Below are 15,067 nucleotides of genomic sequence, written 5' to 3'. Positions count from 1 at the left end.
TTCAGAAAGTAAAATAAATACCTGGTTAACCCCTCACTTAAGAGTACACCAATTTCATGGAATATTATGCAACTGTCAGTAAGAGTTAAGGTAGCTATGTACTGATATAAAAACCATCTCCAATAGTGTTCAATGAAAAAAGCAATATGCAGAACATTTTAAAATATTTTTTAAAAGGGACATGTGCATGTATATATTTTATACAAGAACAATATATCTCTAAAGGTTAGATAAGAAATTAGTAGCTGAAGTTTCCTCTGGGAATGGAAGAAGGTGAATAAATTATAGGGATGGAAGAAACATTTTCACCGTGTGTTTTCACCCTGTTTGCATTTTTTCTACATGTATGTATTATCTATTCAAATTAATTAATTTAAAAAGTGTTTAAGCTTAGGGGCAATAAAGAATCACTGCTTTAGAGGGATGAGACTTTAGCAAGCAAACTGTCAGCTGCTGAAGGACAATCAGAGCATCAGTGAAGGAAAGGGGCAAGAGGAAAGATAATCCTCACAGGAAGTCCAATGCAGGTAATGCTCCCTCCACCCCGTTCCTGAGGCGATGTCAGGTAAACTCAGACTCAACCCAGAGGGCTCAATCGATCCACAGTCAGCTTTATTCTGAATTAACCATCTGTGGAGAGCAGACATCAAAAGAGTAGAAAAAAATAGAGGAGCTCATCAAAAAAAGTTCCCCGGCAAGTGGGAGGGAGGGCATGACGTTAGGAGCCCTGTTTAGGGAAGGAAATGTTGTCCAGGTCGTGGATGCCATTTCTGTCAATGATTCGAACACTGAAGGTTGGCAGATTCAGGATGAAGCGTTTCTGGAGCTGCAGAGAAACATGAAGGAAATCAGTCAACAAATTTTTATTGAGAACTGTGGTCCAGGCTCTGTTCGAGGCACTGGACATATAAGCAGATAGTGATTTTTGTGTTGGGGGCGCTTGGTACCCTACTGAGGACAGCTGGTATCAAGATACTGAGGAAAGCCCAAACTGCAGCTGGAGGCTGACTGGAAGGTAGTGAGCAGGAGCTGGACTCTGGTCAGTCAGCTGGTGAAGAATGAGACAATCTAATGTTCTATTCCTCACAATCTGCCACCAATCAGGCCTGGTAAACACAGACTTCTCTTTCAAAATATCTCAAGGCAAGAAGCCAACTAAGGAGCTACTGCCCTAGGAAAAGCTCTGGACCAAAGCCATGTATTCCTAGGTCCAACAGTATGCTCCAGCCACCCACCCACATTATAAGGACCAGGTGTATGTGAGTGTGTCTGTGTGTAGAGCTGGAGGCTGGTGGCAAGGATGGTCTCAGAACTGCTCTTGGAACAAGCCCTACTTCTATCTTCTTCAATCCAACCTGAACTAAAGGAAGCTCTCTGGACTCTCCTGTGACTGTCTGCTTGAGAGGCTGCTCCAAAGGACCTGTGGTCTATGCACACAAAAGCAGACAGCCCCATCAACCTGGCTAGAGATCGCCCAAGGGCACAGCTGGAGGAAACCTTCGCTTCTGTGGGTGACCCCTCCTGGACAGTTCACTTAATCCCTGGATAGAAGGCACAAAGCTCTACCTGCCCCCTTAGGGACATATCCTGAAAATGTGCCCTTCCCTTGGCCCAAGCTCTCCTTCCCTTGATGTTTCCCATCTCCCTTACAGAGGAGGACTGGGCAGCAACCACCACTTCCATTTCCACAGTCCTCCCTGGCTGATGACTCCTATGTCCAGAAAAAAGTTCCAAGATCAAGAAAAGGTGATAATAATAAGGAAATGTGGAGGATCCATGGGGAATAAAGTCTCCAAGCATTCCACATTCCAGTGGCTTCTTCCTGGCAGACCCTTGCAACACTTGGAGCTGCTGGACTAACACGGCCTCCTGGCTGAATTTTTAAGAAAAGCACATGAGTTTATTCTCAGTTTCTGCTTTGGAAAGGAGATTTACAAACAAGAGGAAGAAGGGGCCCTGTGGACTGAAAATGACAGGCTTGTGTAAGAGGCAAACTGACATTACTGATGCTACCAGCTGCTCTCCACCTCCTACTCCCTTCTCACTAGAGTACAAATTCAAGTTCATCCTTAGGCTATAGGAACAACAAAAGAATTAAAAAGCCTAAAGGAGCTGCTTTCTTTTCCTCCTCATCCTCCTTTCACACCAGAGCCTCAGACTCCTAGCAGAAGTACTGGAAGAGGAAGGGCCCATGTTCCTGGCCTCATAAACTAAAGGCTACCGTCTCCATCTGCCCAAAGCCTGCTCGTTACCTTCTATGGCCTCCTGAATTCCCAGGGGTGGTCTTCCCTCCCAGACTCACAAACAAGAGGAAGGAAGCAGACTTTATGGCAACCCCAGGTAGCACAAAAATGGAGCAGGTCTAAAATCCAGCACAACAGTTCTTAAAGTACGACCCCTCTGCCCGCCACCCCCATTACCACCTGCAGCAAAATCCCCTGGGACGGCTGGCCAAGACAGTCTCAAGAGCTACACCAGGACAACTAATTCAGAATTAAGGTGAGGTGGAAAGCATGAATGTGCCTTTTTTAAAGAAACAAGTTCCCCAGTGATTCTTACACATGCTAAAATTGGAGAATTACTAGTCTGGAAGAACCAAAAATAAAAGTAATTAGATTGTAGAATTGACATTGATGAGATGGTGACCCAGGAGAGAAAAAAAAATCAGCTTATTATGCATCAAACTGTATCCCTGATAGGAACTTCACATATGGTTAGCAGATATTATACTTTCTGGCAAGGATCAGAAAAAAATGCAACTGGGGAAAGGAAACAATATTGGCCAACAGAGAGACAAAACATTCCTTTCAAGATCCCATGAAAGCTACTCACCTCCTCCAGACACTTCCTAAGAAGCTCTACTGCCTTCTCACGCGAGATAGCTGAAAGAGAACACGGAAGTCAGGCACTCAAGGTGCTGACACTAAGTAAAACGCTCCGCCACAACTCTGAAATAGGTTTCAGACTTTCTCAGGTCAACATGACACATAAACAGATAAGGGGAAAAAAAAAAAAAAAAAAAGCCAAGGCTTCTGATGTACAACAAACTTTCTCTATATGCAGTTGAGTGTCCCAGGCCCAGTGCTCAGGCAGCCACAAGCCATTGCAAATTGATTGGCTACAGAGAAGGGTAAGCGTGACGGAATCTGCCTCCCATGGCCAGTGCTTGCCTCCAGAGAAGTCCAGCGGCCTGCCTCTTCTTTATAGCCCATCCCCCAACTCCCAACAACCCCCAGCCCTCCTTTAGACCAGGGCTTAAATCAGCTCCATCTGCCCTGGCCAGCTGCAAATCAGGGAAAGGGAGGGCAGGGCCAGTGTGTCAGCCTCACTTTGCCAGCTGGCCCCAGTTTAACAATAGAAACAGAATTCACAGGATGGGGCTGAGTCTCTCATGAAACAGGAGCCAAAGGACCTGTCCACAGGCATGGCGAACCGGGGCGACACATGATGAGGCTTGGCTTCAGGGGCGGCTGGTGGGTATTTCAGTGGGCAGATCACTGTATGACTGACAGATGCCGAATCAAGCAATGGTCACTAGGAGGCCAAGCTAATCTTTTCAGGATGTGGCCTGGAGCTCCAGCATGGCTGAGGCTGAGTGAGAGGGCAGCACCATAAGAAAGAACCAGCCAGATTCTACAGGGAAGGGCGGAATGTAAGGCAAAGACTGGTTATCTGTGCTGCATCTACAGCGTGCAAAAGCTGTGAATCCCGAGTGCCTACTGCTCACAATGGCTGAAGCTGAGGTTGGCGTTGGGGTCAGAAAATAGAACTTAACACAGAAGCACCCCCGTGCCTAGAGGTTTGCCAAGTGGACAGTTCATGGACAAGTAGAGAGCCAGTTTTCTCATATAGGAGAGGGCAGCTATTATGTGATAAGAATACAGGTTGTGGCCTTAAAAAGCTTTGACATTTAAGAAAAGAAACCCTCAGTTATCATGCTGGAGTCCTGTTCATCATCATAAGCTCCAAACAAACATACCCAAACCACTTGGTTTACTTGCTCATTCTCTACACCTGAGAAGCTAATGAACACTTAAGTAGCGGCAAAATGAGTGCAAAACATGAACTTTTATAACCAAAGAATTATAGTTTTAGTCATTATTCAAACCCCCCTTTAAAACAAAACCCAGCTCTGGACATATGCAATACCTCATTTTACCTGGTGGAAGAGGGACTTGGATCAGCTTTTCCATAACCCTAACGACCTACAGAAAAAGCTTCCTGAGGGCACCTTCTTTGGCCACCCAACTCCAAGGGGTTGTACATAAAGCCAGGAAGCAGCTGAGGACAGGGCTTTGCTACTGTTCCCAGCTTAGAGAGCTGAAACTTACTTGGCGTGTAATATCGGTCCAGGATACTGAGAGTCAGGAAGGCACCATAGCCGTGGGCTGCAAAAGGGGCTTTTGCCAAGGCTGCAAGGTAGTCCATGTAGTACAGCGCTGGACCCTCGTGCTCATCGTAGCCAGCCAGAAGGAGGTTGACATGATACGGGGTCTGCAAAGGAAAGACATTAACGTGACGGTCAAAGCAGTAACACCAACATCTCTCATGGAAACAGGGACATTCCAACTGTTGGTGAATAACAGCAGCAGCTGAGTAAATGATGATGAAAGAAAAGATTCAGAGAAATCTAAAGGACCCAGAGTGTGGTCACAGGTAAAGGGAGGTCAGCTTGTTTTCTCTGAACAGAAGACCATTTGGACCACTTTGAGGTATTTGAAAAAGTTGCTTCTTAAAGCTCATGGACCAAAATCTGTTATAAAAGCATTTCAGAGGCAAAGCATGGGTGTTTTTGTGTTGTTCCTAATAGCTGAAACCAAAACACACTATTCTGAGAGTGTCAGGCCACAGGCTAAAGAAAGCTATAGCACCAACCACATCATCCAAAATAAAAAGGCTCAGTATGGGCATTTGGACCACAAGCTCAAATAGTAAACTGTATGTCTCACTATTAAGAAACTAAGTCTTGGGCTACATTTAATAAATCCTGGACAGGGTGTGAAGGAAAGGCCTACATTGTTGCTGGGAATGTAAACTGGTGCAGCCACTATAGAAAACAATACGGAAATTCCTTTAAAAACTAAAAACAGAGCTACCATATGATCCTTCTATTCTACTCCTGGGTATATGCCCAAGAAAAAACAAAAACTCTAATTCAATACATGCACCCCAATGTTCACAGCACCACTATTTTCAATAGCCAAGACATGGAAACAACCCAAGTACCCATCAACAGATGACTGGCTTAAGAAGATGTGGTACATATATACAGGGAATATTATTCAGCCATAGAAAGAATGAATTGTTGCCATTTGCAGCAACATGGATGGACCTAGATAATATTATACAAAGTGAAGTAAGTCAGAGAAAAACAACATTATATGATATCACTTAAATGTGAAATCCAGAAATAATACAAGTGAATCTACACACAAAACAGAAACTAACTCAAAGATATAGAAAATATATGTATGGTTACAAAAAGGGAAAGGGAGGAGGGTTATAAATTAGGACCATGGGATTAACAGCAACAAACTACTATACATAAAATAGGTAGGTAACAGGATTTACTATATAGCATAGGGAACCATATTCAAAATCTTATAATAACCTATGATGGAAAATAACCTGAAAAAGTATATATATAAAACTGAATCATTCTGCTGTATATCTGGAATTAATACAACACTGAGTATCAACTACAAAAAAAAGAATAAAAGAAAGAGAAAGAAACAAGTCTTGGGGTAGGGAAGCATAGAAGGTCTTAAATATTTAAATCAAATCACTAAACTTTTTTTTTGGCCGCACCACACAGCTTGCAGGATCTTAGCTCCCTGATCAGGGACTGAACCCCACACCCTAAGCTGTGAAAGGGCAAAGTCCTAACCACTGGACCACCAGGGAATTCCCAAGTCATTACACTTTTAATGCAGACAGTAATAATGGAAGTTCCTAAGTTCAAAGAAATGTGGTAACTCTAGAAGAACTGTAGATTTAGGTGAAATGCTAATTATTTTTCTAATATAACAAGGCTGTGCTAAGATAACTAAGAGGTCATTTTTATCAATGAGACTAAAGTAATTATAATAACCTATTTTATAGATATACTTTTTTTGTATTACCTGCAAGTTTAACGAGGTAAGTTTCTACAGATCTTCGTCTCTAAATGGATGATTATTTTCCTGCACCAGGTGGGCCATTTACCATGTGAGTTCAGACTGTCTGTGTTCCCAGGCATCAGTGGTGTGACTCCCATGAAACATGACTTCCTTTTTCTCTGCAAAGTACGCTCTCCTCTTGCCCTTGCCTCGGTGGACAGTGAGCAGGCCTTGCCCACTCTTAGGTGCCCGTTCCTAAACTTACAAATTCAACCAAGCGGACATGAAATGAAATGAAAGACATTTATGCATCATCTAATGGGGCATAAAGTAATTACAGCTAATGGATTTAAAAGTGATGTTTTGTATTCTTTGAACACTGATCAGCATGGGTACTTGGCAGCTTGAAGAAACAGTCTAACTCATGTTAGAAGATACACATGAAAACATTATATACTTGGAACTCCAAGCCAGCTGTGCTAAGCAGTATTTCCCAAAGATTACAGAGTAGCTCTAACCTGCAAACAAGTTTCTGCCTTGCGGATAAAACGGTGAATAGTCTCAGAGGAGTAAGAAATAACCAGTAATAGTTAAGTCTTTTGAGACAATAATTAACTGCCTATTACATTTCCCAGTAAGTAGCATGCTAACCTCTGCCAGTAGTCTCTGGAATTCTCTGCCATATTCTGTGACTACATTCTTAATAAGTATGAACTTAAGCAAGACACTTAACCTCTAAGAACATACTTCCTTATGTGTAAAACTAGGTTAATTAATCCTTCCCCTTTCTATTTTCTAGGAAATATGGTGAGAAAAAAATAATAGAGGTGAGACATCCCAAACTCTGGAAGAAAAAAATGTGACCTAAATTCTTAGTATATTAGCTATATCCCAATCTCCTTTTTGATAGCTTACCACTTTAAACAACAACAAAACTGTGTGAATTACCTAAAAATAAAAAATAAATATAACAGTATTTTTTAAAACCTATGACAACACTAATACAACATCAGGGAGACAAAGAATACCATGGTGTTTTTATAGTTAAAATTAGAAAAGCAGAAAAGAGGTACTTTCCTGGTAGTCCAGTGGTTAAGAATCTACCTTCCAATGCAGGGGACGAAGGTTCAATCCCTGGTCAGAGAACTATATCCCACATGCCACAGGGCAACTACTGAGCCCACTCACCACAACTAAGACCCAATGCAGCCAAATAAATAAATTAAAACGAAAAGCAAAAAAAGAGAGAAATATAGCAAGGAGATCCAAATTGGTTTCCTTCCCCAAGAGATTTAATAATATAGTTACTTACCCATCACAAAATAAGCTCATCTTTTTGGTAAGAGGATAACAAACCTTCTCCATTTACTAGAGGATATTCCTTTTATGGCTATTTTATCCAGTTGTATATTAACAATCCACCCAGATATCTAAAGAGACCTAACCAGCAGAAACCATATATGCTCTCTCCAATGAGGATCTTGCCCACACTGAGATTAAACTGTGTTTAAAACAATTAATGTGATCTGTAAAAGCCACTACAAAATTTTTATGTGAAGATGTCAACAGAATTCCAGAAACAAACTGTATTGCTTAACTGGTCTATATAATATCATTTATTTATGCTTAAGCATCTGACACACAGGCTCATCAAAGCTGGTATTCAGAAGCTGTAACACGTGGTATAGAAGATAACTCACAAATTATTGTGTGACTTTGAATTACCAACTTTTGCATGTGTGAGATGCTTAAGCATAAATAAATGGTGTTATCTAGACTAATTAAATCATTACATCTGTGCAACAACTTGCAGTTTCTGAAATTCTTCTGACAATGCTCCATCAAAGATTTCTGGCTCACACGAGTTTTTGCTTTTTATTTTTAATTTCAAATAAGGTCTTATATACTGCTACTCCCTTACTCCTCTAAGAATCATGGCATTCAAAGCGACAAAGCCATACTGATGGGTTTCTTGATTCTTACATTTTCTCATATTCTTGATGCAACAGTGTTTTCCTGGAATAAGACAAATTGCAAGCCATTCAATTTTGTGAAATTCCTACGGCATATACATGTGTGACTGTGGTGTATTTACAGAAATACACAGTAGGTGTAAGACACAACCCACCCATTCAAATATTCAGTTACAAACTCCATGAAGGCAGGACTCTGTCTGGCTTGTTCAATGATGTATAAGCATATAGTATATATTCAATAAATATTTGCTGAGTGAATAACAATCATACCAAAAAGCCTTATATATTTTTCCATACATAGGTGACTAATGCGTAGAATCACAAGAAGAAAGATTAAGAAAATCTCTAAACAAATGTCAGAAAGTGATAGGTCCTACTTCTGAGAACTGGCTCAAGTTTAAGTTGACTGCCAGTATCACTATAATTACATATATACTGCTATTTTTTCCCTAGGTTCCTGGGTCCTTGTCTTTCTACTTTCCTTTAGACACAGGTTGCTAAGTAAAGAAAAAAATTGTACTATAGGCATTTAAAATTAAATGAAGGGGAGAACAATAGCTTAAATAAATATCTCATGTCAGGAAGAAACAGATGGGTTACACTACAGTTAGGCCTGAGTTTGAAATCCAGCTTTATTATTAGACATGTGGCTTTAGAAAAGTAAGTAACCTAATGTCTCTGAAAGTGCCTTCATTGCAAACATGGGCTACCTACTACAAAAAGACTGCAGTGAACATTCAAAGAAATAATGCATGCAAAATAAGCACAGTACCCGAAACCTAGTAAAGGCTCAATAAATGCTAAAATAATTACTAGGGAAACATAATCACTTATGAAGTTCACAGTGTCCATGGAAAAAACAAGGCAAGCACTCAAGAGAAGACCATCCACTCCTAGCAAATGAGATACAAGATAAATTCCTCATATAGTCAAATATACCCTAAATAGCCAAAACAATCTTGACAAAGAAGAATGCAGCTGGAGGAATCACATTGACTTAAGACTATATTACAAAGTTACAGTAATCAAAACAGTATGGTACTGACACAAGAATAGACACACAAATTAATGGAACAGAAGAGAAAGCCCAGAAATAAACCAATGCACATATGGTCAACTAACCTATGACAAAGGAGGGAATAATATACAATGGAGAAAAGACAGTCATTTCAACAAGTAGTGCTGGGAAAACTGGACAGCTGTATGTAAAAGAATGAAATTAGAACATTCTCCAACACCATATACAAAAATAAACTCAAAATAGATTACAGAGCTAAATGTAAGACCCAGAACATTCTGACATAACTTGCAGCACTATCTTTTTGGATCCATCTTCTAGAGTAAAGGAAACAAAAACTAAAATAAACAAATGGGACCTAATTAAACTTAAAAGCTTCTGGACAGCAAAGGAAACCATAAGCAAAATGAAGAGAGTCTGTGGAATGGGAGAAGATATTTGCAGAAGATGTAACCAGGGGGCTACACTGCTGGCTCAGTGGTAAAGAATCCATTTGCCAATGCAGAAGACATGAGTTTGATCCCTGGTCCAGGGAGATCCCACATGCTGAGGAGCAACTAAGCCCATGTGCCACAACTACTGAGGTCTGTGCTCTGTAGCCTGGGAGCCACAGATACTGAAGCCCACACACCCTAGAGGCCGTGCTCCACAACCAGAGAAGCCACCGCAGTGAGAAGCCCATGTGCCACAACAAGAGAAAGCCCGCACACAGCAACAAAGACCCAGCACAGCCAAAAATAAATAAATGCACAACGTTTTTTCAAAAAGAAGATGCAACCAAGAGGGGATTAATTTCCAAAATACACAAACAGCTCATACAGCTCAACAAAAAATGGGCAGATCTAGACATTTCTCCAAAGACATACAGGTGGCCAAAAAGCACATGAAAAAATGCTCAACATTACTAATTATTAGAGAAATGCAAATCAAAACTACAATAAGGTACCACCTCTTATCAGTCTGAATGGCCATCATTTGACAACCTATAAATAGGGATTTCCTTGGCAGTCCAGTGGTTAAGACTCTCTCTGTTCTTCCAATGCAGGGGGCACGGGTTTAATCCCTCGCCAAGGAACTAAGAGCCCACATGCTGTGCTGCAGGATCAAAATAAAAGGAAAAGGAACCCTCCCACACTATTGGTGGGAATGTAAATTGGTGCAGTGATTATGGAGAATAGTAGGAAGGGTCCATAAAAAACTAAAAACAGAGCTACCATATGATCCAGCAACCCCACTCCTGGGCATACAGTCGAATAAAGCTCTAACTTGCAAAGACACATGCACCCCAAAGATCATAGCAGGCCTGCTTACAATAGCCAAATATGGAAGCAACCTAATGTCCATCAACAAATGAATGGATAAAGATGTGGCACATGTATTCACACATACATAATTAATAACTATAAGTCATAAAAGAATGCAATAATGCCATTTGCAGCAACACGGATGGACCCAGAGATTATCATACTAAGTGAAGTCAGTCAGACAGAAAATGCCAAGTATCACATGTATGTGGACTCTAAAAAAAATGCATATGAGCTTACTTACAAAACTGAAACAGATCCACAGACATATACAAGAAACTTTTGGTTACCAACAAGGAAGGGGGGAGGATATATTTAGAATTTGGGATTAACAGATACAGACCATTATATGTAAAATAGATAACAAAGATCTACTGTACAGCACAGGAAACTATATTCAGTATCTTATAGTAACCTGTAGTGGAAAGAGTCTGAAAAAGGATATATATATAACTGAATCACTCCGCTATACACCTGAAACACTATAAATGAACTATACCTTAGTAATTCTTTTTAATTGTTAAAGGAAAATAAAAATTTAAAGGAAAAGAAATAAATAGCCCATATACATCTTCCTAAAGGGATATGGTGGGCTTTTTATAAAAGTGCCCAGCACACTGCCTGACACATGGTAGAAATGTATGATAGCTTCCTCCTCTCTCCCTCCTGGACTCTTGGCAGGAGCCCTAAGGTGATAGTATTCATTGTCACAAACATTCACAAGCATTGACACTTCGAGCATATCTGCTTTACAGTACACACACCCTAACCTATCTTGAAATTGATAGAGCCATAGAGACATTTTTCTGGAAGCCTGAAAAAACAAAAACAACAATCCCTACATCCAGATTTGGAGAGAGAGCAAATTACCACTTATTAAGTACCTTCATACTATTTCTACCCTTACAGATATGTCCACTCTGAGTGGTAAGCCTCACTTTCTGTCTACCTTTTCATCAGTTTCCATCTTTCCCATGATCAGTATTACATGTGAGAACTGCCAATTATCCTGAAGAAATGGCAACACTAGTCAATCGGGATAAAACTGCCAGGAATCCTCTGTCTTTAACAAGGTAATCTTTATCCCGTGCATGACATAATCTACATCTTTGGTTGTCTCCACTATTCTAATTATTTAGGTAGCAAGTCTAAGTAATAAGCAAAGTTATGAAGTCCCCAAGGGAGGGAACAGTATCTTCTATGCCTAGGCATCTTCCACAGCAAAGGCTAGCACTAAATATTACACGTAATTCTTAACTAACCTAAACATCCAAGTGCCAATAAATTAATCTAAACATTTGGCTGAGACACTGTCCAGTGACCACAAGATCACCACCAACGGTTTGCAGGGCAAATGCCAACATGTGTAGCTTTACAGTTGTATTCAAGGACTTCTCTGGTGGTCCAGCAGGTAAGAATCTGCCTTGCAATGGAGGGGACACAGGTTTGATCCCTGGTCAGGGAACTAAGATCCCACATACTATGGAGCAACTAAGCTCATGCCCCAGAACTACTGAGCCATGTGCCGCAATGAAAGATCCAAGCATGACACAACGAAGATCCCATGTGCTGCAACTAAGACCCGACGCAGCTAAGAAAATAGATAAATACTTCTTAAAGGTTGGGAAATGAATTTGTATCTAACTGACACACTCAAATTTAAATGAACCACCCTGGAACTCAAAATGAACTTTAGTTTCTAAAATAAAGTACAACCGAAATTTTGCCTCTTTTTATAAGCAGGGAAAGAAAAAAACAAAACCGATAAATTGATCTTTTCCCACCTTAAAAAAGTACATGATATAAGCTTATTTTTAAAATGGAGATCTTTAAGTCATTTTGAGATTTCCTCATCTATACAATAGGGATAATAAGAGTATCTATCATTTTAAGGTTATGGCAAGGTTTAAGTAAACAAATGTAATGTGCTTTAACTAGAGGAATTAAAGAGTCTCTTGATGAAGATGAAAGAGGAGAGTGAAAGATGAAGAAAAAGTTGGCTTAAAACTCAACATTCAAAAAACTAAGAACATGGCATCTGGTCCCATCACTTCATGGCAAAGAGATGGGGAAACAGTGGAAACAGTGACAGACTTTATTTTCTTGGGCTCCAAAATTACTGCGGAAGGTGACTATAGCCATGAAATGAAGACACTTGCTCCTTGGAATAAAAGTAATGACAAACCTAGACAGTGTATTTAAAAAAGCAGACATAACTCTGCTACAAAGGCCCGTCTTGTAAAAGCTATGGTTTTTCCAGTAGTCATGTACAAATTTGAGAGCTGGACAATAAAAAAGGCTGAACACATTAGAATTGATGATTTTGAACTGTGGTGCTGGAGAAGACTCTTGAGAGTCCCTTAAACTGCAAGAGATCAAACCAGTCAATCCTAAAGGAAATCAAGCCTGAATATTCACTGGAAGTTCTAACGCTGAAGCTGATGCTCCAACACTTTGGCCATCTGATGCGAAGTGCTGACTCATTAGAAAAGACCCTGATGCTGGGAAAGACTGAAGGCAGAAGGAGAAGGAGGTGACAGAGGATGAGATGGTTGGATGGCATCACCAACTCAATAGACATGAGTTTGAGCAAGCTCCGGAAGACGGCAAAGGACAGGGAAGCCTGGTGTGGTACAGTCCATGGGGTCACAAATGGTCAAACACTACTGAGTGACTGAACAACAAATGTGCTCAGTGAAATGCCTGTTACACAGTGATAACACAGATGATCTATATCACCATCATCACCACCACCACCGCTTTTAGGATTTGATCGAATTATTAACAGATCTAACTAGATAATAATAAGATCAAGAAGATGTACCAGCGAATTCCCTGGTGGTCTAGTGGTTAAGACTCCAAGCTTTCACTGCTGAGGACTTGGGTTCAATCCTTGGTCAGGGTACTAAGATCCCACAAGTGACACAGCGCGGCTCAAAAAAACAAGTACCACAGAATGCTAATAAAATTACTCACCTTTTTCTGTTGCTAAAAGGAATACAATTAAAGCCAGGGGAATTAGCCAATAAGCACATCTCTTATGTCCCTCTCCTTGGGATTGAAATGGACTTCCTAAGTACCTGTGAGCCCTGCAGAACTGAGTTCAGTTTCACTTTGTACCTCTGAGCTCAATTCCCTTGTACATTTGAAAGTGAGAGGTATACATGGCACACAGATGCAAACTTTCCTTCTAACTCTTGGAGCATTTCCTTCTAACTCTTGTGCATACAACTCCTTGTATATTCCCTCTCTCATGAAAAAGAAACACTGTAGTGATTAAGAGTGTGAAATTCCATAAATTTTACAGCTAAAGAGAACAGTTGTGATAAATACACTGAAACAACAAAATCAGCGACGAGAGTCTGGGTGGTGACAAGCAGCGGTGTGACATCTGGCGGAAGCCAAAGTCACAGCAAGGGGGAGAGAGGTGGGCGTGAGGAAGCATCCTGCCGAGCGTGGACACAGAAAAGGAGAGGAACTGACAGTCTTCCTTTGGAGCCAGGCCAGCGTTTCCCACCTCTAATTGAACAGGACGACGTCGCTCCAAGTGAGGTACCTTGGAGAACAATGCAGTTTCCTTTGCAATGTGTGGCACACCTTGGAACATTAAGCAGCATGTGAAGTATACTTCCATTCCTCGTGGGCCACTAATTTGGTAGGAGAGGCAGAACCACCAACGGGACAAGGGATTTGGCTAATGATGACAGTGTTTCAATAAAGCAGCTTCTAAACAGAGACTGGGCTTTGAAGGGAACAGTGCCTGCTATCTCATTTAGTCCAGTCACTTGTCAAAGCTACCTAAATTCCATCTTTGGCACCAAGAATATTTCACAAAAGTGCAGTTTACAGTTAGAAGGGATCTAAGAGCTCATCTAGTTTATCCAATGTCCCTCCCATAAATGTGGGGACTCGGGTTCAAAGAGGGGACAGTGACTTACTCTAAATTATAAAGCTAATTAGAGTCAGGACCAGAATTCAGGCTTTCTAATCTCAAGTCTTGTGTGCTTTTCTAGGAAACGATGCTGCCTCCACAAAATGGAAATTAGTGTGAAAATATGATTCAATATGTAAATGTCAGTTTCACACTCAAAAAGTTCAGAATGTACTGTTTTGCATACCAGCATCTATTGTTCTCTATTTCATGTATTACCTCTTATACGACCAATAATATTTTAAGTTTTAAAAGGACAGGTTTAATGTCCGACCATTATGACTTCTCTAAAGGGTCTACAACTATGCAAGATATACTAAATAAATATAAATAGATACTAACACCTTAACTGCTTTGCCAATGCTCAGTTTTTCAACTTTGTTAATAAATAAAATGGATCCATTGTTATTTTCTTACACTGGTGCTCTGAACTCTGAATCAGGAGCTGATTTCCAATAACCAACAGATTTTATCAGCTATCTGCTTTGGCTAGATTAGGTGGTATAACTTTAAAATTTCAACGTTAATTTTGCCACTTTAATTAAAGAAAGACTTTGTACGTATACTGGAATTGTAATGTTCACCACTTCAAACACTTCTAGAAAATCTAAAAGATCTTAGCAGCTTCCAACTGTTCTTGTGACCAAGTAGCTTTCCCAGCTCTAAAAGATTACGGATGGGGATAGTACTGGAGCTGAGGAAGAACTCCTTATCCCTAACACCTAAGCAATACAGAATCA

At 40.5% G+C, this 15,067-nt stretch overlaps 1 protein-coding gene across 2 annotated transcripts in view; it reads right to left on the bottom strand.

Moving 5' to 3' along the window:
- Nucleotides 1-591: 591 nt before the first annotated feature.
- Nucleotides 592-15,067, bottom strand: part of PSMB2 (proteasome 20S subunit beta 2) — a 34,489-nt gene continuing 20,013 nt past the window's right edge. Inside the window, exons 4-6 of one of the 2 annotated variants that reach the window (XM_040231709.1) lie at nucleotides 4,332-4,494; nucleotides 2,833-2,882; nucleotides 592-826 (exon numbers count right to left, since the gene is read on the bottom strand). In XM_040231709.1, coding sequence (XP_040087643.1) covers nucleotides 719-826; nucleotides 2,833-2,882; nucleotides 4,332-4,494 — 321 coding nt within the window. In that variant the 3' untranslated portion in view covers nucleotides 592-718. The remainder of the gene's footprint in view (nucleotides 827-2,832; nucleotides 2,883-4,331; nucleotides 4,495-15,067) is intronic. The other variant, XM_040231710.1, reaches the window with a different exon arrangement.

Source organism: Oryx dammah, unplaced genomic scaffold (genome assembly GCF_014754425.2).
Source record: "Oryx dammah isolate SB20612 unplaced genomic scaffold, SCBI_Odam_1.1 HiC_scaffold_28, whole genome shotgun sequence".
Lineage (NCBI taxonomy): Eukaryota > Metazoa > Chordata > Mammalia > Artiodactyla > Bovidae > Oryx > Oryx dammah.
This window is presented reverse-complemented; position numbering and strand designations above follow the sequence as displayed.